Source organism: Abramis brama (assembly GCF_963993115.1).
Source record: "Abramis brama genome assembly, chromosome: 6".
NCBI lineage: Eukaryota > Metazoa > Chordata > Actinopteri > Cypriniformes > Leuciscidae > Abramis > Abramis brama.
Genome location: NC_139968.1, coordinates 32,352,117 through 32,378,046, shown reverse-complemented (window position 1 = coordinate 32,378,046; position 25,930 = coordinate 32,352,117). Strand labels below are relative to the sequence as shown.

The window sequence follows — 25,930 nt, the reverse complement described above, 5'->3', positions numbered from 1 at the left end:
TATAGTTTTTATACATTTACGAGGAGGGACTTTTGGAGGTGGAGACAACTCAAAACAAACCAGAGGGATAATTTGATTCAATCAAGAGTCAGCATAACACTATCATTCAAATGATCCAATCAGCCTGACAACATCACCCATACCCTCACATGATCATAGCTTAACTTGGACCATGACACTGTTCAGGAGGTCCATACAGATAAAAAGGTTAATGTCCGACACCTGGGTTGCTTGACTTAATCTTCTTTGAAATATCATCATCTATGCCTCACATGCTAAAATCAGTAACCTAAATTAAACATTTAATAAATTTGTTATTCCACACAATCCTACAAATATGGTAGAAACTGTGCTCACAAATGCTTACCTATGGCAAAACAATACGGCATATAATGGTGACTAAGATCAGCATGGACACATCAGTGAATGGTGAGATTGTCATGAACGAAAGAGAAGGCAAAAGCAGGTCAAATCATGTTTATTAGAGAATAAACAGAGAAGGTCAGTTCCTCACAAAATACAACACTGGGGTGAGAGAGTGACGCAGGGACTTCGACGGGCAACCGGGCTGAAGGTGGATGGTGGATGAATGACGAGTCCAGTTCCAGAGAGTAAAGATGAAGACCATGAGAGAATGCCAAACGGGAACAGGAACAAACACCGGAAACACCACAACGATCTGACAACACAAGACACCAGTCACTAGGGTTGCCAACTTATGGAAAGGAAAATAATGGACAATTGTGGTTCTTTATAGGAAAATAAGGGACAGAATAAAAGACACTCAAAATATTTGTATTGTACCACACAGTGCATATCATTTCAGCATCTGCAGTTAAATATGTGTACAAAAGGTGTATAAAAGGTTCTCAGACAAACACAATTGGGTCAATTTGTGGAAAAATTTACCAAATTTCAGAAACTTTCCCGGGCTCAAATTTTTGATGTTGTTAAAAACAATATTCTGAAGAAAGCCAAACGTAAATGAAGAAAGCCAAAATATTAGGCTACATGTGATGGAAGTATATTTACTGAGAAATTACAGTTTTGTAAAATGGGTCAAAATGACAATTTTCACCTGAGATTTGGAGTCAGATTACAGGGGAGTTAAAATGACTTTAGAACTGCATCATTATTTTACTTTTACACAGAGATTGTTAGGTCTATTTAGCTAAATCGGTTGACTTAAACCATCTTTGTTTTATTATAGCTACTGTATGCCAACGGTGACATTTTAAAAATGGGAAAAAGCTATACTTTTGTTTTTTTGCCCAAAGTTTGCATGCCTGCAACTCATATTAAAAATATCTTAATATCCTTTTAGATTGTAATTCTTAAACTTTTCTTTTGGTTTCTTAATTTTTCAGGCCGAACATGGTTCATTTTAAGTCCCAATAGGGATGTTAATGTGGCTCTATGAGTAAATTAGTACACGTTTTCAATGGTGGCACATTTTCTGAAGAAAAAAATACTGTTGAAACTAGAAATGTATCTTCTTTTTATATAATATATATATATATATATATATATATATATATATATATATAAACACAATTGAAAATTACTGAGTGCCATAAATAGTATTTTTCCAAAGTTTGTGTGCCTGTAACTATAAAAGTAATAAAGATATCTTAATATCCTTCTATATTCTCATTCTTAATAAACTTCATTTTAAAGGCCCTATGTGGCTCCATGTTCAAATTGTTGAATTTTACCAATTTTCAATATATAGCTACATCAACGGATATTACTGTATCATCAACCTCTATTCAAAACAATAAACATAAAAGGTGTATTTTTCTTTTGTCAGGAAGATACATATAGATGGCATAACATTTAAAAACACAATAACTGAACATCTTTGAAATGACAAAGATGGGGTCAAACATACTTTTTTATTTGATTATTTCCTGTTCATGTTCCTGGAATGTGGTGGTAGAGACTGGACTGATAATGCAGAAAATGCATGTGCATGTGATCATTTCAATCACACAGTGATCATTTTTTAGAATGCTAACACATAAAAAAAAAACACACAAAAAACAATTACATGATATAACAAGCACTTTGAACAAATATAACACAGCCAAACAAGCTTCATGAAAAGAACTGAAAGAAATGGAGATCTATAATGAACAAACATCTATAATGGACAAATAATGAAAAGTTGTGAATCTTTACCTTGAACGCCACACAGGTCTCCATCTTCCTTTTGCAAGAACTTGGCAGTAACAAAACTGATCAACATCTCAAATGCTTAAAGGCAGAATATTACAATTTACAAAATGCATGTTAAAACTAAATACAAAGATGAACAATTCATTTTTGCACATTTCCACAGTGAAGGCAGTGAAGGCATTTAGTAAAGTAAACATCATGTTGTATCATTAAACACACATTTATAAAATGTCAGAGCAGAAAATAAATTTTCTAGTTGTTTTCCGTCGTTTCCAGGCGGGTTCATGTTTAAATTGCGTGAGCTTATTTTGTCCATTAGATCAAACGATCTGAAAAAAACCCTCCCTTGAAGAAATCAGGACAGTAGTGATTGAAAGTGGACAAATGAGAGGGATGTAAATGGGAATGTGTCTCCCTCGTCTACTTGTGATCCAATCGACCAAAACACATCTTAAAGCCAGGTGTTAACAGGTCCTTAAAGTTGACCAATCTGGTTGAGAAAGGGAGACTTTCTGGTTAAAATAGATGTAGGGACACCAGCATCCAAAATGTAACATACTGGCACTGTTAAGATGCCAATACTTAAATGGTAAAGATGTAACATTAACAGTCAGGACCCATGTGTTGTTTAACTGACAATTGCCTTGTTGTGGCATGTGCACACATGATCTGTGAAGAGCGCTTGCATTTTGCAATATTAATGATTATGAATCTGATAAAAAAAAAGATCAGTGCATTATTATTTCTTGCAGAAAAAATGCTGCTGCTAATGGTAAACAGAGATATAGAGATACTCATGCACTGTTCCTATCAGTATTCCTTTAGTAGCTCTAATAATTTTCATTACCTTTACAAACTGGAGAAGAACCTATTATCAGCAGGGATCAACGGCATCTCTTTCTGATAAGGGAATTGAGACTTCCAAACGATAACTCTGAAAGAAAACACACATTTACAGGAGGTTAAAACAATGTTTTTACCTATGACAAGTGATTTCTGAATGCAGAAACACATGCTGAACACTTAGATAGTTTATACAAATATGAAAATTCTGATATCATTTACTCACCCTCAAGTTGTTCCAAACCTGTATGAATTTCTTTCTTCTGTTGAACATAAAAGATATTTGAAGAGTGTTGGTAACCAGACAGCAGCCACTGACTTCCATAGTAGGAAAAAAATACAGTGGAAGTCAATGGCTACAGTCAATTGTGTGGTTACCAACATTCTTTAATATATTCTTTTGTTCAAAAGAAGAAATTCACACAGGTTTGGAACAACTTTAGGGTGAGAAATTTTCATATTTGAGTTAACTATCCCTTAAAGCCTAGTTCAGACTGTCAGTCCAAATCAGATTTTTGTGCATATCTGATTGAAATCTGATCATATTTAGTGTGAAAGGCAAAAAAAAAAAAAATTCCATAACAAAAACAAAAACAAAAATCACATGAAATATGATTTTTACGAATCCGTTTTGGGCTACATGGGCAACATTCACACTTTGGTTTGCAATAGAGATGTTGACGTATTTACATGACAATGTTTATCCACTGTGCTGGACTACTGTGTCTTCTGAGGCAGTGGCAGAAAGTTTCCTAAAACAACGTCTGACATTTACATTTTATGTGTAACGACTGAGTGCGAACCAAACACAAATGAATCTTCCAGGTGATTTGTTCAAACGTAATTCCACACAGAACTCAACATTCCAGAGCCTGGTTTGTCCTTGCAGAGACAAAAGAACCCAAATCAAGATCAGAAGAATGGGTTCAACAGCTTCAATCGAGCCATCTAACTACTCTCGTCTCAATTTTCTTTCTTTCTTACTTTCTCTTATTTTCCGTTGTGAGTCTCGGTTTTAAGTTAAGTTTTGCGGCAAGATTTCGGTCCACGTTTCTTCTGCAAAGCCAGCTTCAACAAAGACATTCATCCATCCGCCAACACATCACGTGATTGGCCGCCCTAGACATCCATCCCAGCACAAGGACACCAGCCAACGGACCGGGAAAACCCCTTTCACGCAACAAAGGGAATCCCCAAAAAGCAGAGACAAGCAAGTACTGCCTCCAGACTCTTAAGCTAAACTGGTGTATTCGATACAGATTTAATAACCTAAGAAACGATAAAAGGGTTAAACTAATGGTTGATGGTTCGTTCAGGTCATGTCTTAAGTGCATATAGAAATTTGGGATTTCTTCCTCTTACCCTTAAACCTCACTCTTTCCTCACTCTTTTTCTTTCTGCAACTCGTACATAAACCATGCAAAATCTATTAGAGCAGTCAGACTGAAACGGATTTCTAGAAATATGATTTGAATAGGATTTCAAACCACATATAAACGTACCTCAAAACGAATTTGTTTAAATAGTATTTCATGTGATTTTTTGTTGTTGTTGTTGATCGATTTTAATCAGATATGCACAAAAATCAGATTTGGACTGACAGTCTGAAATCCTATTCAAAGTACATTTCTGAAAATCCGTTTCAGTGTGACTGCTCTGATCGGATTTCACATGGTTTGTGTCACCTTCGCACGCCACGTAAAACGTAAACGTCAGACGTTGTTTTAGAAAACATGCTGGAAGTCGCTGCTGAAACAAGGTTGTGTTGTTGCAAAATGTCGGACGAGCAGAAAATGACAATATACAGAGACATGCGCTGCATCTGAAATCCAATAGTTCTCTACTATATAGTATGCAAAAAACAGTACGCCAACATAGCAGTATGTCTGTTACGGTATGTTTATTTTTCCTTGTGTCTTTATAATATCTGTGTATGCTTGAGTTTCAGATCATCGCTGATTTGCTAACAGTGCTGCCGCCTGCCAGCGGTAATTGGATGATCAGCTGGTGCCTGGCGGTCCTTTTAAAAACTCTCTTGTCTCCGCTTGACAGACATGACTCATCAGTCCCCTCTGTCAAGCGGAAGAAATCATGGATCGGTTTCCGAGTCATAGGATGGAGGAGCCAGGAGATGAGGAGGGATATTGATAAGCACCCAGAGGGGACTGTTGCGGCCTCGGGTCGGTCGCAATGGCTCAGACTTCCTGCCAGCCACCAGATCAAAATATTATTTTCGTGTTTCCTTTGGTTGTGTGTTTTATTTAGAATGTGGTAATGTAGGAGAGACCTGCCCCTTTTGTTTGGAACTAATTTATCCTAAGTTTTTGAGGAGTGTAGTTAGGTAAGCTTTATTGTAGTTCGTTTTCTTTTCTTTGTGTTAGGTTATTTACGTTGCCGTTTAATTTTGTTAGATTTAACTCTGACGAGAATACAACTTACTTGATTTATTTCTCCATTCATTTTTGTTCAAATGAATTCTACTTTATTGTTATATCATTTTCGTTTGGGCCGTGGGTCCTTCTAACGAACCCTAACTGAGTTATTGTTATTTACTTTTGTGATTCACAATACATTCATATTATAATTTATTTTATTCACCTTATTTTGTATTCACCATTCGGTTCTTTTGATCTGACGGCGTGCTGGAAGCCTTTATACCCTTTTTTTTTTTTTTTTTTTTTTATTGCGTCTTACCTCTAGCGGATGTAATAGGGTGCTTCTCAATATCCCTCCTTACCTCCTCTCTCCTCCATCCTATGACCCGGAAACCGATCGAGCTCAGCCATCTTGAAGGACATCTCAATTCTCTAATTGCACTGCGAGGAGGCGAGGATCGAGGAGTGAGGACCTTCCTGAGGAGTCAGGAGCTTCCTGAGGAGTCATAAGCGAGGATACACTAGGTGTATCCTTTGCAGAAGAGTTTTATCAACAATGTCCAAATTCATAGTATTCGAAAAACAGTAGTCAAAGTACCCGGATGAACTACTACTTCGGCGAGATTCAGAAGTACGGTGGACCCCTTACTATCCCAGTTTAATACGAGGCCACGGAGAGAGGATTTGTGAATGGAGGTGAAGGGATGAAATTGACGCTGGTAGGGCACATTTTCTAAAACCCGCGGAGACGACAGCATGGAATAAAGCCGCACATTCCAGCCCCTCCTACGGTTCTGCCACTGCTGTAGAAGATGCTGTTGCCCAGCCCGGCAGATACACATATAGACAGTATTTACCACTGACAATATGTAGCGGCTGTGCTGGACTACTGCGTCTGTATCTGAATTGCAACCAATTTTGGCCAAAGCAATGTAATTGCCATAGAAACCAGTGCAGTTATTAAAAAAAAAAAAAAAAAATATATATATATATATATATATATATATATATATATATATATAAAAATTATTATATATATAAAAAATAAATTGCAATACTGGACAATCAATTTAAATCATATTCCAATCGGAATATACTCAGATTTGAACTGACAGCAGTTCTCACAAATCAGAATCGGTTGTAAAATCTGTTTTTTTTTTTTTTTTGCAGACAGACATACAGATTCAGTGCACATCTTACCTTATCAGGATTGTTCTGCCTCGTGACGCCTGTATAAACAACAGTAACAACAAATGAGATTAACTCAGATTACTTTAGTTATTTTAAATAAAAATACACATATTTTTAAAGATTTTTTTTGTTCAATAAATCTCATACCTCCATCCTGTCAAATCAGCTGTATAAAATACTTGCCACCTTGTCCTGCTTGTGTAGATTTCCTGTGACGATAGTAAATCACAGCGGCAGATACAGCTGCAATCCAGACCAGCAGAACAACAAGAGCACATATTCCTGCTACAGCTCCTGAAGACACACCTGAATCTGGAACAGATAAACACACAGTCATTATTACCAGAGCTTGACTACACATAATCAACTTTAACAATATGCTTTTGACTGATATTATACCCATAGATATCATATATAAAGGCTAGATGTCTCGTGCGCACTGCTGGCCAATGGAGGTCGACGTCCGCACGTGGCGGACATCTTGCCACAGTGTACTCGCTCACTACTTCAATGGTGCATGTACTTTTAAATAACCATAACTTGCTCATTTTTCTACCGATTTTCAAACGGTTTGGTTTGTTATAAACGTCAGAGATGTAGTTATGACACTGCATACATACACTGCATACATATGAAAAATTATAACATACATGTTCAAGCATTCGGAATTAAAGCCACGTTAATAACGTTTGTAAGAAACCAAACCGTTTGTAAATCCGTCAAGATTTCAGCGAGATAAGAGGATTTGTGTGCGTGCTGATCATTCACCTTAATGCACAGAGCACTGTCACAAGATGGCCGAACGATGATGCCGGAAGTGACTGCGCCATAAGACATCTAGCGTTTATATATGATATCTATGATTATACCCGTCTAATTTGGTCATCAGTGTGATGGCAATTAATTTTATAAATGGCGCCATCTGGTGAAGAAACAGCGTGTTTACAGGAAAACTGACGAAAATTATGCATTTTTCTTATTAACAATACTTAAAAACACACAAAATGCATAATGTACACGAAATTCAATAATAGATAATAGAAATAGTCTCTTATTATTACCAGTTATATTTTAATGTTGAGTCAAATCTCACTTTTTTCTAAGAGCCACCAATAAACATGTACAGGGTTGATTAACTTGTTTTACAGTGAACATTTCAGTCGGTTTCCTAAAACTCCAAAGAAAAATGCACTGAATGGCTAAATTATACTCACCAGTGACATTACCACCGAAACTCTTAATGCTTACAGCAACACTGAAGCTCCTTCTGATGCTGATTCTGCTGCTGTTGATCTGTAGTTTATAGAGTCCAGAGTCTGTGTTTCTGGTGTTTGTGATGGTCAGAGATCCAGTCTGATGATCCAGCTTCAGTCTGTCTCTGAATCTCTCTTCACACTGAACATCTGTACAGATCTTACTCTGATCTCTATTGATTTCAGCGATGAGAGTGTCATTAAAACACCACGTCATCAAATCATTAGGGCTTTTTATTACATGTGTATCTAAAGTAACAGATTCTCCCTCCTTCACTGACTTTCTCTTTATCTCATCTACTTCAACAACAGGAAAATCTGAAACACAAACCAAACACAAACCACCTTTTTAGGGGGAAGCTACATATCATGAGAAAACTGTGGAGCATTCTTTACTTTTAGTCTAAAAAGCAACATTTATCAACATGTTGAGCTAATAATAAGCACACTTTATCAAATCCACTGCACTTTGGATTCCTGGTGATGAACTAAAAATACCAAGTATGGTGTAATATAAACAAAGGCTACATTGTCATTTTCGTCAGAAAAAAACTAACTGATACAACAAAAAGTTTTAAATTATATTATATATTTAAATGTACAAATTCCACAAGAAATGTGTTTGTGAAGAAATCATCTGTATGTGGATTAATACGCAGGTATAGAGATAAAATACCTCTAAATGTCAGAGAAAAAAAATATCACTAAACTTAACTGTACACGACTTGCTCTTAAACATAATGACTCACCATATACAGCAAGAATGAAGCTCTTTGTCCTGATGTTGCTGCTGGTGATGATCCGTAGTTGATATTCTCCAGTGTCTGTGTTTGTGGTGTTTGTGATGGTCAGAGATCCAGTCTGATGATCCAGCTTCAGTCTGTCTCTGAATCTCTCAGTGCCTTCATTACACTGAACATCTGTACAGATCTTACTGAGATCTCCACTGATTTGAGCGATGCGAGTGTCCTTAAAATACCATCTAATCTTTTCTTGTTGGTTTGTTTCAACACCAGTGTGAAGAATGACTGAATCTCCCTCCATCACAAAAGATGACTCTTCATTTGTATCAACACTGAAAAAACCTGGAGAAGAAATGAACAGATACAATATTAAATGACAGTAAAGTAATGTGAAAATGCAGAATGCTTCATCTTGAAAGTTGTGTAGCTGTTTACGGGTGATCGAACAGATTTTTGCTCATCTCAAACAAGCCTATCGTTTCAAAAGATAAACAGACCTGAATCTGTAACCGATAAAAAGTCATTATTACTGATAATCAATTTTACCAATATCTTTGGAACACAATTGCAACTTTTTATGAACCAAAACTAACTCCTGAGACTAAAACAAATTATTATTTTTAAATCATACTGAACTGTGGTTTAAACAACCACACAGCAACACAAATTTAATAAATTAATGATGAATTTATAGCAAATAATTTCTTTGGCAAGCAATGCAGTTCTTTAGGAATGTTTAGCAGAATAGCTATACTAAATACACAGATGATGACTAGACTTAGAGATAATGATGATCGCTGACAGGTGCAGGTAATGGCAGAGGAGGTGCAGGTGTGGGTCAAGGAAGATGCTGGGAACTGTAGTGCGGACAGACACTAACAGAAGACAGTGACAGAAACAGTGATGGTGACAGCGACGTAGAAGATGATGTAAGCAGTGACGGTGAAGGTGATCGTGACAACGTGATGTACTTTCTTTTAAACATAATGACTCACTATGAACAGTAACAATGAAGATCTTTGTACTTCTTCTGCTGCTGTTGAGCTTTAGTTTATAAACTCCAGAGTCTGTGGTTCTGGTGCCTTTGATGGTCAGAGATCCAGTCTGATGATCCAGCTTCAGTCTGTCTCTGAATCTCTCTTTACACTGAACATCTGTACAGATCTTACTCTGATCTCTATTGATTTCAGCGATGAGAATGTCTTTCACCAATGTGAAATACCACCTAATATCCTCTTGTTGGTTTGTTTCAACATCAGTGTTTAGAGTGATTGATTCTCCCTCCATCACTGCCAATCTCTCTGTACCAACACCAGACACACCTGGAAAAGAAATGAACAGTTATTTTAAGCAAAATAAAATGTTCACCAGATGACTTGAATAGCTGTATTTGGAAAGAATATCTATATTTAATGTTATGTTTTTAGCGCTAGTATCCAGTAGTGGCCCCTGACTGTAATTTAGGTCGGGTTTTTCAGTTTTCATTTAGCACTGCCATTCAGAAGCTGTGTAAAATATTTAGATTTAGATTTCCCAGAAGGCAAATAAATTGTAGATTTAGTTTTGTCTTGTTGACTGTAGGTAGAGAGAATGAGAGACTCTTTATTGAATAAGGCAATAACACAAAAGAATAGGTGTACTGGATAAAATAGATGTAAAGACTTAACATTGTATACATTAAATGTGTGAGGCAGAATCAGACAGATGCAGATTTGACTTTGTGTGAAGATCAACTGGTGTCATCTATATGGCTGCATTCAGCTGAGGCTATGTGTAAATGCAATCATGCCCCAAACAAAGGTGAGGAGGTTTACTATTGTGATGCAAATTTGGTTCTGTTTTTGTTACAGGGAGCCTCCATGAGAATATGAGTATGAGGTGTGATCTGGCTCAAAATCTTTCCACATCAATGTTTTGTAAAAGAACATGATTAAGTGTAAAGTTCAGAGTTACTGAGTCCTGCTGTGAGGAAATCATTTTCATGGTTAATGCATTTGTGATTCACATTGTAGCCAGAAGGCAATTCTATGCTCCTTTACATGGTTTTACTGCAGCTACAGTGCTATGCATAAGTTTAGACACCCATGCTAAAGTTGACTAAAAAGAGGAATAAAAAATCATCTTTTGGAAATTGAACTTAATGCCTTAATTAAAATATCTAGGAAAAATCCAACCTTTAAGGACACCAATTTTCTTTGTGAAGGAATAATGTATCGTAAATAAATAAATGTTCTTCCTTAAAATACAGGGTGCATAAGTTTGGACACCCCATGTTAAATTCCCATAGAGGCAGGCAGATTTTTATTTTTAAGTATTTTTTTTTTTATTTTTTTTAGGATACTATGCATCCTGATAAAGTTCCCTTGGCCTTTGGAATTAAAATAGCCCCACATCATCACATAGCCTTCACCATACCTAGAGATTGGCATGGAGTACTTTCCATAAGATCATCTCTCAATACAAATCAAACCAGCTATTAGGCTAACTGAAATAAAACCATGCCAATCTCTAGGCATGGTGAAGGCTATGTGATGATGTGGGGCTATTTTAATTCCAAAGGCCAAGGGAACTTTATCAGGATGCATAGTATCCTAATTTTTTTTTTTTTTTAAATACTTAAAAATAAAAATCTGCCTGCCTCTATGGGAATTTAACATGGGGTGTCCAAACTTATGCACCCTGTATTTTAAGGAAGAACATTTATTTATTTACGATACATTATTCCTTCACAAAGAAAATTGGTGTCCTTAAAGGTTGGATTTTTCCTATTTTTTTAAATTAAGGCATTAAGTTCAGTTTCCAAAAGATGATTTTTTATTCTTCTTTTTAGTCAACTTTAGTATGGGTGTCTAAACTTATGCATAGCACTGTATATGGAAAATAGCAGAGTTTCCCAATAAGGAGACAAACAAATTCAGCATAGTCACACATGCAACTTGAAATTGCTCTGCAATTCCAGTACTACAATTATTCCAGTTTACACAATGGCCTAGAATGCATAGCATCTACAACCTAACCTAAGTGTTTCATACAACACTTACAGTAAAGCAATCATGTGTTTTAAAGAATAAACCTAACTAGTCTATGTTTACATGTATAACAAAGTGTTTTCTTTAACACAGCACAATGTGTTATGTAAAAGACAATACAAATTGGCATATAACCTGACAGAGTCACAACGTGCTGAATTAGAATCACTAAACAGATCGGGCTATAGTGATTCAAAGTGCTAATAAGAGTGAAGCACTAGTATGAGACTGAGGGGATTATGAATCTGAGATTTGAAGACAACTCTCTAATACAATGTTCTACGATAAATCGAAAGGTAATCCTGTCTCCCGTTTCAAAGCATCGGTTCATGACTCATTAAACCATCTTTTAGAGTTGGGTCTACTGACAAAAGCTGAAGTTGATTTTACGTGTGTTGAAGATCCTATTACACCTTTTCTATATACGCTTTTAAAAATCCACAAAATATATAAAGTTGAATCGCTCTATAGAGAATGTTAATGTGACGTCACCCGTTTCACTCCGCATTGCATTTCGGGAAGGACCCACCATCTTGGCAGGAAACACTATCCGTTGCCATGGTTACTTCAACAGTGAGATCGACGGAAATAGCGACAGAGAGAGAGAGCAGCTTGATATTAGTTTGCATTTTGCGATTTGGTGCAGTTTCTTGGGAATAAATGGAGGAGGAGGAAGCGAAAGGAAAGGGGCTCTGTCGGGAGAGACTAAATAACAACGCCAGACAAGTGTTATTTAGAGAAACTGCTTGACATCAACAACATGGACCCGTACGACCTGCAGCAACAGAATGGACGAAAGACCCAGAAGCACTACCACCTTTCACATACCCTGACTTAGTCAATTACCTGGTTTATGGTATCAGTGCCTACACAATGCAAGAGTTCAGAAGCTTTAAGTCATTAGAAGCTTATGAACAATTCAGCTGCGGCTGGGTGCAACTTACAAACCCACAAACCTGTAAACTGCGAGAGCTCAGTCATAGTTGAGGTTTCAGGCATCATTCATATGTGGAAATAAATCTGATATGAATCGGATACGTGTATTTGCACCTGCCGTGTAAGCGGACAGATCGTACATTCGGTCAATGCGAGCCGTACGTCATTGAATAAAGTGTCTTTTTGGAACATTTCCCGGGACAGATATATCTATAACAAATTAAACAACTCTAGTTGACTAGCAGAGCATTCATTTCGTTCGTTTGTGTTAAATAAAAGGCGTTCTAGTGCTGAAATATGTTGCTTTTGCAATTATGCTGTGCCCGCTGTCAGTTTATTGACAAGCAGTTTCTCTAAATAACGCTGCCTGGCGTTGTTGTTATTTAGTCTCTCCCGATAAAGCCCCTTTCCTTTCGCTTCCTCTTTCTCCATTTATTCCCAAGAAACTGCGCCATATTGCAGCTCTGTTGCTGTTTCTCTCGGCCTCACTGTTGAAGTAACCATGCCATGGCAACGGATAGTGTATCCTGCCAAGATGGCGGCGCCACCCCAGCATGTAACACAGGGTTGCATTTTCTATACTAATGTTCCATTCCAAGGTGGGCTTGAAGCCCTTGAACTTTTTCTTGATCAAAGGTCTTAGGGAATTCCCAGCACTGGATGCTTATTAGAACTGACCAAATTGTCATATAACTTTTTTATTTGGATTGGATTTTCATTTAAAGATTTCTGGCGTCAGTATGGGTTTGAAAATGGCCCCTAGCTTTGCATCCCTGTTTTGCGGTATGTTTGAACAACGATTTGTGTATCACCCAGATTGTAACCCTTTCTTAAAACACACTGTATTATGGACAGAGCCGGACAGTAACGGAGTACATTTACTTGAGTACAGTACTTAAGTACAATTTTGAGGGATCTGTACTTGAGTATCATTTTTGGGGAGTACTCATGACTTTACTCAAGTACATTTGAGAGGCAAATATTGTACTCTTTACTCCACTGCATTTCTATCCATAACTGTGAGTACCCGTTACTTCTTCTAAAAAAAAAAAAAAAAAAAGGAAAAAATAAAAATCTCGGAAACCCTCAATTTTGTTTCCCTCTCAAACGTGATTGGATTGTGCAGGCGCCACTGACTGGGACAGCCTATCAGCAATCACCTTCAGCTTTCCGCCAAAGTCAACTCAACTCCATGGTCAGATTTAGATAAGAGACGAAACCATGGACGAAACAATGGATGAGGACGCAGCAGGTCCATCCTGGGAATGTGCCAACCCGTGGCCCCACCTCGCCAGACTATTTCAATTTTCTGAACAAGTTAATGATAGTTTTCGCTTTATGTGTTTGCTGTGTTTACCAATGTAAGCACTGTGGCAGTAGTAATGCATTATTTAGAAAATGTACTCTTGTACTCTTGATGCTCAAGTACTTTTAAAAACAAGTAGCCTACTTCAGTACTTTTTACTTAAGTAGACATCTGACTGTAGTACTTTTACTTGTACTTGAGTAAAATTTAGCAAGGGGTATCTTTACTTTTACTCAAGTAATGTAGATGTGTACTCTGTCCGCCTCTGGTTATGGAAACATTATATTGACGATGTCTTTTTGCTATGGAATGGTACTGTGTCTGAGTTGTTTTCTTTTTTTTTTATATAATAACTGCAGTGCACTGAAATTCACCATTGAATTCCATCAAGAGAAAATTTACTTTTTAGATGTGTTCGTTATCAAGTCTGTATCTGGTCTTGAGACAAGCTTGTATCGAAAACCTACTGATCGCAATACATTGTTGCATGCAAGCGTGCCGCACAAGCCCTGAAAAGTGAAGCCAAAACGTCTCGATCGCCCCCCGGTGGCTGGTCCTAGTAGGTCATAAGCCCCGCCTCCCCGTGTATTCAACGGGATGTGAGACCAACAAAACAATTAAATTACACTTCAAATATATTTTTTCCAAAGGTGGTTTCTTTCATTTGCTGTCGTTTTTATCACGCTGATGTAAGTGTCTGTTTAAAAAATAAGTTGGTTTTTAGTTACGTGATGCGGTGGTGTAACTTCATGATTGACAGCTGTGATTGACAGGTTCTGTGAGCTAAGTAGTCACTGAAGCACCAACCAGGGGGGTAATTGAGCGCTCGATTTCCGTACCACCCCCGGGAGCCGCCATTGGCTAACAAGCCTTCACCTGCTGTTAGCATCCCATTGACTCCCATTCATTTTGGCGTCACTTTGACAGCGAATAACTTTAAATCTGAGGCGTTTAAAGACTCCATTTGTCCATTGTTTATTTCTAAAGAAACACGACAATGTATAAAAGGCTCCATTACCTTGTATCTTACGTTATGGCCCCGTAGAAGCAGTTTTTGTAAAAGTAGGGCGTGTCACCACTTTTGAATAAGAAACAATATCAAGACTATAAAACTCGTCAAAAAACGCGCACACACTCAAACCACCTGACTGCACATCACATTATTGACTTTATTGATTCTGCTTTTATCCAAAATAAGTGTTGTAGTTTAACTAACAGGACACCAGTGATGTGTGAATTGAATTTGGCAATATTGCAGTGTAAGTGAAGCTACTGAATATTTTTCATAAATAAAAATAATAAAAATTTTGCAAAAAGACTTTTCCAAACTATGCTAAGTGTCAAATCAAACTGCCTCAAAACATTAAATAATATAGAACTACTTGAAGCTTTACAGAAATATATTCACCGTTTAAAACAGAATTCGTGTGAGTGGATCGCCTGTTAAAGCCCTTCCTCAGTCTGCACCTTCCCAGCAAACACAAAAACGTTGCAAAAACGTTTTTTTTTCACGTCGTGAAAAAGTTGTCACAACGTTTTTATCCTACGTATTTAATACGACAGATGTCGGGTTTTTTAAACGTTATAAATACGTATTTTCACAACGTGGCTGATTTTTTTTTTTTTTACGTTATAAATACGTGTTTTCACACCATTGAGGAAACAGTTTTTTTTAACGTTGCTTCGACGATATATGCGTCATGTTCAACATTTTTAAAATGCCAATATCACGTCTTATGTGGTAGGCCTACTTTTTTTCCTATTGGTTTTTACCACGTTCACCCGAAAAATTCACTGAAATAACGTGTTAATCACTAAAACCTGAGATGTTTCCATCCTTGGATGTAGCCTGTAAGCGTTTGTAGCAGCAGCCAACTGAGTCATTCTAGAATTGGGGGTACATTTCGAGTCTCCCAGATAAACCTTCTTTTATTTAAATAATAAAAAACTTTTTTCAATCAATTTTGAATAATAACACAAATTATATTATCACTAAAAATAATTATTTATGTATATTTAGGAATACAATTTAATGGGGAAATATTAACTAAATGCCTCCCACTGCACCTATTATTGACTGTCTCCGCCTCCTGATTCATACATTCAACTTGAATTATCATGAAGTGATAAAAAAAGTCCAATTTTCTAATATTTTTTTTGTTTACTCTTTTAAGTTATATAAACAATTGCATAGAATATATATTTTCTGAATTATTTGTAATTTAATTAATAAATAAATAGATTTTGTGTCTGTCCCTACATTCTGGTCAACTCTGTTACCTCTGTTATTAAAAAAAAAAAAAAAAAAAAATCAAAACTCCAAAGCATTTGTAGAAAAAGCATGTGACTTGCACCAAGGGATGTCACTTCCTCTGGTGGGAAACTCTGGAAAGCGTGAATTATTTCATTATTCTTCTCTCATTAATTTGTACAAAATGTTTAGTATACACCAATAGTAGATTAATTATTTGTCAAATCTATTATTGTGATATTGCAGTGAATCTCTCATTCACTTTTTAAAAAACGATAATATGGTGAAAACCCATAAAATTATGATTTTAGACATGCCATGTGGTATCTGGTTTGAGGTTAGCATTTTGAGATAAAGCACAAAATGGTGGAGAATGTCAACTCTGTTATCAACCCATATAAATCAACCCATTTTGTCTGTAACAGAGTTGACAGATTTTTACATTGATGTTCAGTTAGTAAATTGATGTTCAGCATTACTATTTTAAATCTTACAAGTTTAAGATCATCAAATATTTAAAATGTTGAATTTAAAGTGCCTTCTATGAAAATAAAAATGTTTAACAGAAAAAATACTTGAAATGTACCCGCAATTCTGGAATGACCCAACTGCTGCCAAGTCCGTCTTCAAAGAATCCAGTGTGAAGAGTAATCAATCCAGTGGGCTATAAACTCATCTTTAACACAATTCTTTCTGAGACCCGTTAAAAACATTGAAAAATCACTGGACACAAAACATAAAAGTTAAGCAAATTCTTTTGAATTTATTGATTAATAATGAATGATTTTAATTAATGAGTGCATTTCTGTAATATATTACTAATTCTAGAATAAATAATGATACAATCTAATATATATATATGATTATTATCAGTTGTACGGCTTCATATTTTTGTGGAAACTATGATACAGTTTTCAGTATTCTTTGAATACAACTTTCAAAAGAGCAGCATTTATTTGAAACATAGGCAAACATTTTTTTTAACTATTTAAACGTTTTTACTGCGACTTTTGATCAAATTAATCTATCTTTTCTGTATAAACATTTTTTCAAAACAATAAATCTTTAAAATATTGAAAATGTTTATTATGGCCAATTACAACCACATTAGAAAACATTAAAGGGATAGTTCACACAAAAATGTAAATTCTGTCATTAATTACCTCATGTCGCTCCAAACCCATACGACTTTTGTGGAGAACACAAATTAAGATATTTTTAACAGATGCCTTATGTGCGCATACAATTACATCTTTATTCACAAATTATGTAGCCTATCTCCAACGCATGTTGCGCCATGCGCTGGCTCTCTCGCCAACACAACACTGATGAATTGTGGTGCTCCGTGAACATGTGTCAGAGGTGTGTATTTTTGGAATAAAGATGCAATGGGTTCTTTTGCACACACACAGCATTCACTTCACTTCATAAAGTTAAGGTTAAACCACTGGAGTCATATTGATTATTGTTATAATGTCTTTAGGCTAGGCTACTACCTTTCTGAAGCTTGAAAGTTAGTTGCATAAACTGTGAAATGAGGGACAGAAAGCTCTCAGATTTCATTAAAAAGATCTACATTTGTGTTTCAAAGATGAACGAAAGTCTTACAGGTTTGCAACGACATGAAGGTGAGTGATGAAAATGTTTGGTAATGTTTGACGCATTAGGTAAATCAGTTCCTCAGGGGCTAGGGATGGCCCGATACCGATACTGTCCTCATACTCGTACTCATAAAAAGTCGCCGATACCACGCACCGATACCACTTACATTTTGCAAAACGAAACTGGCCGCGAGTGCTTTATGGAGGTGAACTGTGAGGCATAGGCCTATAGACCCGCGAGCTGGTCGAGCACATCCCTTTAAACAGACATCAGTGGAAAGTTTGTTCAGTCGGATGTCAATGGCAAAGAAGATAAAACGAGGCATGTAGCTTATTATTAACGTTAACTGACGAGAGAGAGAGAGCAGCGAGCGAGCGAGCGCACTTCTGTTGAATGCTCTTGATTGCTGATCGTTCACTCAGCACATGTTATTTGGATGAAAACTAAATCGTATATGCAAGTAAAGTAAAACATGAACTGTTACCTGATTTAAGTATAACGAGTGGTTCCCTACATTACAGGACGTGTGCAGGTCAAGTTTCATTAACGCAAACATCCAAAGCAGCGTCTCAGCGCGCGAATACTGGATTAAATTGTCTTTCACGTCTTGCGCTTGTACGGACGAATTCACACAAAATTGTGTAATAACGCCCGTCTTGGCGAGTATCCTATAGTAAACAAAGTCGGTTATATCTCAAATGAACGTAGCATGTTCAAATGCGGTCGGTGCGTTCGGTCTTAAAGGGGCAGCAGCAGTCTAATAAACCTGCTGCTGTGTTTTAATGTTAATCAAACAAAGGACAAAGAAATACCCACTGCTCTTGACTAAATAGGCTACCCTTTTCAACTTTACTAAAATATCCATCTATATATAATTTATACAGTTATGAATATGCTTTTTTTTTACATTTGATTACTTTTTGAAATTTCTGTACCTGTTAGATCTACCCGAAAAACTGTAAAAACACTGTTTATTTCATTTGTCTTTCTTTGTTCTATTGTATTTATTTGTCCTAATTACAAATTCGATTGTTTGTTCTTATTTTGTTACTGACTGCTTGTTTTAAATTCACATTAATTAGGCTGGTAGTTTTTGTTGTAGTATCAAAATTGGATTAAATAATTGATATTTCACTGGTTTTGACAAACATTTGAACCGCTGACCCAATCCTCAGCACTGAGCCCTGCTGAAGCAGCTCTAAATATTGCTGTGGCTATTAAATGAAAGATAAAATATGATAGAACAATAGAATGAACAGTGACAGTAACAGAAGCTCATACAATGCATTTTAGCAGGCTTAATTAAAGATGCATTAAGCAACTTTTCATGTTAAAAATACCCGTTTTTCTAACCCATACATGCTTAAACAATTGCCTGATGGGCTGAATGAGCCCTTCTATGATCACTGCGATTGCCTCTATAATCCTGTACACTAAAATAAATAAGAGGGATTCGGGACGGAATCGACTGGGCGTGACGTCATGCGCGTTCACGCTCACCTGGTTATGTCTGGCAGGTTTGTGTATTCGCCGCCATTATCCGCATCAGCGAAGACAACTCGAGCGACTTTTGCAAAAGTAGAAGATGGATTCAAAGAGACCGGCTTCTAGTTCATCCCAAACCCCAACGCAAAGTCCATGTAACCGCGTGCACAACTCTGGTTGCAGTTTCGCGTGTCGCCAGAAGGGGTCTTAGTTCTGCAAAAACTCAGAGACTTGCGCAATGCACCTTTAAGCATGAAAATAACTGAAAGAAATATATATTTGATGAACAAATTAAGCCAACTAATATGATTTATATTCTTCTTTGGTTTATCTACTAATACATTTAAAAATTTAAAATGCAGTGAAAATTCAGGTATCGGTTACGGTATCGGTATCGGCGAGAACCAAAAATCAAAGTATCGGTATCGGACTCGTTCTGCAAAAAGTGGTATCGGGACATCCCTATCAGGGGCACCAGTAGATCTCTGACTGATCTCTGATCTTCTGCTCCTTCCACCATCCCAATCCTGGATTATTGAGCCACGACAGAAGTTTCCACTTTGAATGCTTTAGCCAGGCTGTTTTTTTCTCCAGCATCTAAAGTGAGAAAGAGAACAATAACCAAAATGTAAATGTAAAAAAACAATGGTTGTCCAAAATGTGAAGTATACACTTGAGTTTTCCCTCTACATACTTGTGGAAGATTTCAGTCATAGATAAATTGTAAATGTTTGCTTGATTAGACATTACCTGTCTAGAAATGTTATGTTTATGCTGAAATATAATATTGGTTTGTGTTTTAAAATCACCTATCACATGTCATTTTGTAGCAAACTGTCTCGTATGATTAAAGTTTTTCCGATAACACAGTGAGTTTTTAGGGAGCGAATGTTTAGTGCACTGTAAGGATTTTGTGATAAAGACGGCCCTTAACCACTGAGCTAGAGACCTAAGTGATATGCACCCAGAGTTTAGCACCTTGATTAGCTTGTTCAGGTGTGCTGGACTAGGTTGGAGTAAACCTCTGCATGTAAGTGGACCTTGAGAGACAATGTTGAGATCTCCTGCAATATATTCTGAACTTACAACACTGGGACACCTGAACACTGGATCAAAGAGACCAAAGTTCTGCAGAGTTTCTGGTGATCCTTGATCTGCTGCTCAGGTCTGCTTGGGTTTGGAGCTAAACTCCAACTGGATGCCAACTGGATGGCAAACAATACTGTAAAGGGGAGAAGACAAACAATATTATTTTGTTGTAAATAATTTGTTCTGTGTTCATCTGCTTACCTGTACAAAGTATGCATCATGAATAAGCGGTAGGCTATATATTTAATTTGATCTTTTAATAACACTGTTTTACTACATTAATACTAACTACAAACCTGATAAAAATGACTGGGCAGTGGAGGAAAGCCTTATTTTGCCCTCCAGGTGGGCGTAATGGTGTGACGTCACATGATAACTATGAATTAACCATACAGTGCATACTTTTATATAAATAAATTAGCTTATTTCCATTCATCCATTGACCAATTGTCAGCAAAACCTTTACAAAAATATCTCATTACACATAAGTGATTAAAAGGCCAAACTTACAGCTCAAGTCTAGTCAACCTAACGTTACCTCTAAAGCCTGGAACACACCAAGCCGACGCCGACGAACTAGCGCTGATGAAAGCCGACTGTGTTGTCGCCTCGCGTCGGGGTTAAAAGCGGCACCTGAACACACCGAGAGAACTACTGCCGACTGTCAGCTAGAATGCGCGTTCTGCGCCTGCGTGTAAATGAGACAACTGTCTATTTCTGCAGATATATTCGTCTATATTCGTCATTCAAAAAGGGAAACCGACGCTGCCGGCTGCAGATACACACACCGTAAACAAAGCAGTGCGTGCTTACCGTTTTGAATATCAATCCTGCAAAACACTTTCTTTATTCCACTCCTCTCGTGTTAATATTGAAATATTCGCCAAGAAACACTCAGGTAAGATGATGTAACATTAGAACAGCGTCTATCTGTGTCGTTTTGGCTTCTTTGCTCGCTGTTTTGCTATTATTCTCGTGCACTGCCTCATTCACTAAGCTGAACAGCCAATCAGAGTTCCCTCTTTCGCAGACGGCCCGACGCCGATTCAACATGTCGAATCGGCCATTACAAGGCCGACGAGGACCAATTTCAGCCGACGGTGTGGAACACACTGAGAAGATTTAGTCGGCCGATGCACGGAAACTGCCCGACGGCCGACCGTCGGCTTGGTGTGTTCTAGGCTTAACGTTAGCTAGCTAAAGTTAGTTAGATGCTAACAGACTTTTTCGAAGACACTAAACAATTTCTATTAAGTAAATATTCAACGAAAGCGAGTGATTTATTATAATTTATAATAATTCGTTACATTATAGCGCTTTTTCTGAGACCTCAAAGCGCTTTACATAGATGGGGGAATCTCCTCAACCACCACCAATGTGCAGCATCCACTTGGATGATGCGACGGCAGCCATATTGCGCCAGAACGCCCACCACACACCAGCTTACTGGTGGAGAGGAGACAGTGATGAAACCAATCAGTATATGGGGATGATTAGGACGCCATGATGGACAGGGGCCAAGGGGCAAATTTGGCCAGGATGCCGGGGTTACACCCCTACTCTTTTTCGAAGGACATCCTGGGATTTTTAATGACCACAGAGAGTCAGGACCTCGGTTTAACGTCTCATCCGAAGGACGGTGCTCTTTTGGCAGTATAGTGTCCCCGTCACTATACTGGGGCATTAGGACCCACACATACCCCTTTTCCACCAACAAGAACCAGGTGCTGGTTCGGAGCTAGAGCTAGTGCCGGTTCGGAGTTGGTTCGACTGACGAGCCTCCAAAGAACCGGTTTGTTTTTCCACAGGCTAAAAGAGCCAACGCAGAGCCAGGTCTTACGTCACAGCTACGTCTCATCTTTCTCAGCAACGTTAGCGCGGCGGCGCCAAACACAAACACATCATCAACAATGGCACACGTTGCTTTGCTATTGATGTTCATGGCTTTGCGGACCTACATCGGCATCCAAACACGGCGGATCCAACGTGTTCGCGCGGCTCGCCATTATTTGTACAGACGGAGATTACAAGCGAGAGTAACGGCATGTACATAACATTTATTTTTAACAATAAGATGCCGACTTTAGCCTTAGATTTATATTTTAGATCGCATCCATCGTGTTTAGCTGCTGTAAGCTCGATTAGCTGCTATTTGAAAATGGCGGTCACAAGTTTCTCTCAGTCTTGTTGGCCACGGTAACCCCGCCCCCAGCCTCTGACGCAAGCGGTTCTTTCTTGGCTCCGTTCTAGACACTGCAATGATTTGGTGCTACTTAAGAACCAGTTTTACTGGTTCGGAGCTGGTGCTTTGGCGGTGGAAAAACAAAGAACCGATTTGAAACTAGGCTCTGGCTCCGTACCAGCACCAGCTCTGCCTTGGTGGAAAAGGGGTAACAGACCACAGGGTGAGCACCCCCTGCTGGCCTCACTAACACCTCTTCCAGCAGCAACCTGGTTTTCTCAGGAGGTCTCCCATCCAGGTACTAACCAGGCTCAGCCCTGCTTAGCTTCAGTGGGCAACCAGTCTTGGGCTACAGGGTGATATGGCTGCTGGCATATCATATTTACATTAAAGAAAGTCTCAGAAACATTTACTATTTGTGTAATTTTATGTACTAAACTTACCTTAAAGTTGTTAAAACAACAGTGATAGACGGAGTTTCGCTGATTGTCAGTTGAGCTGCTGCCTCGTTTCCATGGTAACGCCCTCCGCTCCAGTTCAAATGCGGCTTGAATGTTCAGCGCGCGCGCCCATTAAAATACGTAAAAGTCACGCAGCATTTACATTTAGATTGATGGAATTAATTATTTGATAATCAGCTAAAATATCATGAAACTTGATATATTATTAAGTGGATAGTAGGCCTGTAGCCATCGCAAACTGTAAATTGAATGAAAATATTAAAGCATTAAGAAAGTAAAACAATGTTTCAAATCATATATAATAGGCTACATTAACATAATATATTATGTCTACCTTTAGAAATGGTAAACGAGGTAAACGAAAATAGCACTACATGATATAATTATGAACATATTTTCATAAAGTATGTCAATCATCATTAGAGCGTCACCCTCAGGCGGCATGAATGCATGGACATTAACATTTTTCCAAAAGTGCATATGACATGTTCAGTGACGATTAGCGTAAAAAAAATTATCAGAAAATGTATAGGCTATTAAATGAGAATTAAGAGACGACTGAGAGTAAGCATTCACATATCACCTCTAAGTCCTTTTGATACTTGATATTCAGGCTGCCTACAGCGGTCTCGTCTGTTAGGCTGTCAATGAAGAATCGCTTTAATGTTAAAATGTATTTTATACACAAACAGAACGTAGCCTACGGAGATTTGGCATGTTTGTATTAATACTGTCGTGACGTTTCTTTTTTAACACCTAAATAAAACGTCTCGCCAAAGTTGCATTTTGGTCTGGTTTTGTTTTCATAGTAGACGAACGTGATATTTACGTTTTTTTGACTACCTAAAGAAAACATACCTGGTTGGTATTTTCACAACGTTTCTAAAACGTTTTATTTTGGTTACATAATTTTTTTTTATTTTAGGTGTGGTTTCTTAAACGTTTTTAAAACGTTGCACTGCAACATTACCTAATTGCAACCTAAAAACAACGTTGTGAAACGTTGTAAAAACGTTTTGTGTTTGCTGGGTTCATATTCATATCTAATAATATAACATCTGTCTTATAAAAAATTAGGCCTACTTACCATGGATCAAAACACACATTGTGATAAAAATGCCTAGCATTATATTTCCCACTTTTGCGGAAGTCCAGATTCCGTCGAATGTTTATGTCGATGCCATTTTGTATTTAAACATTAAAGCGAAAGTAACGTGCGCCTAGTAGAGATTTGAAGCAGCGTCGAAAACATTAACAACTCGACAAAGCTTGTGTCGTTTTCGCCAGTGATGTGACATTCGAACAGTATGTTATTGTTTTTCTTCCTCCTCTTCTTCTTCTGTCTTCACTAAACAGTGCATTACTGCCATCATCAGGTAGCTTGGCTCAGAAACATTTTCCTATTCCTCTTAACACTTTCCAACCATTCCCACTACATGCATGTATAATAATAATTAAAAATAATAAAAAAAAAACACCCACTGGCTGAGTGTTCAGCTCCTCCAGTATCCACCCATTTAACTCCAAATAATTCACTATATCCTTGTTTTCCTTCAGATATTTTTTTCCTTTACCCACAGTATAGGCTATCACCATCTCATCCGCACCCTCTATCTCATACACTTCTCCTACATTCTCTTAATTAATCCTGTGTTATTCAGAAACTGAAACAACACCTTTACCGTACTATTTCCTGTATCTGAGTCTAATATATTCTTTAATGTTAACTCTTTTCCTTCATTCTTCCATATTTCTTCTCTTAGCACTTCTTTTTCTTCATCATAATCCTTACAATTTATAATCATGTTCTACAGTTTCACTCTGTCCACATTTCTCACACATTCCCGTTGGATTTTTAGATTAGATGTAATGTTGTATTCAAACCTGTCTGTCCCATCCTTAATCTTGTAATTATATTTTCATCCCTCCTATTTCCCCCACTCTTTCTACCTTTTGCCACTTTCTTTTGTATTGCATATAAATGTCTCCCTTTAGTCTTATTATCCCAATACTGTTGCCACTTTTTAATCACTTTCTCTTTTATTACTGATTTTATTTCTCTAAAACTGTGTGGTAGCTCAATTTCTACCATTTCGTCATCTACTGCTTGCTTTGCTTGTTTATCTGCTTCTTCATTCCCTTTAATTCCCACATGGGCTGGAACCCACATAATGAGAAACTTTTGGAAAATGCATGAAAAGGCTAGTGTGAACAGAGAGCGTTTTGAAATGAAAACAGTTTTCCAATGTACCCGGATTAACATAGGCCACATTTACACATAGCCGGGTATTTAGAGAAACGAATATTTCTCCCCCTCCGTTTTCAAAAATAACATCGTGCACACAACATCGTTTTCAAAAAAGTTGTCGTTTACATCAACCCGCATAAATACAATGGGCGGCAGTGTAGGGAGAAGGATAAAGCCATGCAAGCCAATCAGAATCCTCAAAATCGACAACAACGAATAGCACGAGCGACTTCCTGTTCCTTTCAAAACAACAGACATGGCGCGAGGTTCGTTCGTGTGGACAGACAGCGAAGCAAATGCAAACAGGCCAAAAGCGTTTGCACAAAAGTAAAAATGAGTACCACCTTAACAGCATCCATGATCAAATAGTAGCCAAACAAACTCTAAACATAGGGCGCTCACATGACGTAAGCATTTTCTGGCACATAATGTGATGTTTGAGAACTTAAAACCCCGTTTCTCCCAGTTGACACGGCAACACATAACCGGCGTTTTCAGAAATCTCCACTTTGGCCGGAGTTTTTAGAAATAATCGTTTTCTGGGATAAAAACGGCGTTTTCGTGTAAATGACAGGCCAAAACGCAGGGAAATATCTGCGTTTTCCCATCGTGTAAACGGGGCCATAGACGTAGCCTTAAATACACATTTAGTAATCAATGAAACGGCAAACAGGTGTGAAACTCAAATCAGCAACCAAGATAGCTAACAATGGCAGGGAACATGGGGAAACAGGAACAGAACAAAACCAAACTAAAAC

The 25,930-nt window shown here is 37.6% G+C and overlaps 1 protein-coding gene and 1 long non-coding RNA gene across 12 annotated transcripts; both read right to left on the bottom strand.

Moving 5' to 3' along the window:
- Positions 1-462: 462 nt before the first annotated feature.
- On the bottom strand, positions 463-24,277 carry LOC311085750 (uncharacterized protein). Of its 11 annotated transcripts, none has more exons than XM_084118358.1 (10): positions 24,012-24,277; positions 9,579-9,905; positions 8,590-8,925; positions 7,802-8,158; positions 6,774-6,899; positions 6,597-6,625; positions 3,026-3,112; positions 2,182-2,668; positions 1,892-1,947; positions 463-679 (listed from the first exon to the last, which is right to left on the bottom strand). In XM_084118358.1, the coding sequence occupies exons 1-7, from the start codon at positions 24,049-24,051 to the stop codon at positions 3,053-3,055; spliced, it is 1,275 nt and encodes a 424-aa protein (XP_083974484.1). In that variant the 5' UTR covers positions 24,052-24,277; the 3' UTR covers positions 463-679; positions 1,892-1,947; positions 2,182-2,668; positions 3,026-3,052. The 11 variants fall into 11 exon arrangements, with proteins under 11 accessions (XP_083974484.1, XP_083974485.1, XP_083974490.1 ...); XM_084118359.1 differs by having other exon boundaries at positions 1,892-2,013; positions 6,735-6,899; positions 24,012-24,274; XM_084118364.1 differs by having other exon boundaries at positions 1,892-2,013; positions 6,771-6,899; positions 24,012-24,274.
- On the bottom strand, positions 16,849-22,840 carry LOC311085797. Its single transcript, XR_014606956.1, has 2 exons — positions 20,279-22,840; positions 16,849-19,789 (listed from the first exon to the last, which is right to left on the bottom strand). It is a non-coding gene; the product is annotated as an uncharacterized lncRNA (long non-coding RNA).
- Positions 24,278-25,930: the final 1,653 nt, after the last annotated feature.

Coding starts and splice junctions, on each gene's coding strand:
- LOC311085750 (XM_084118364.1), bottom strand. CDS start 24,051: ATGCTAGGCATTTTTATCACAATGTGTGTTTTGATCCATG. Junction 8,926..9,578: donor CTTCATTGTTACTGTTCATA/GTGAGTCATTAT, acceptor TTTCTTCTCCAG/GTTTTTTCAGTGTTGATACA. Junction 3,113..6,596: donor GGCAGAACAATCCTGATAAG/GTAAGATGTGCA, acceptor GTTTTCTTTCAG/AGTTATCGTTTGGAAGTCTC.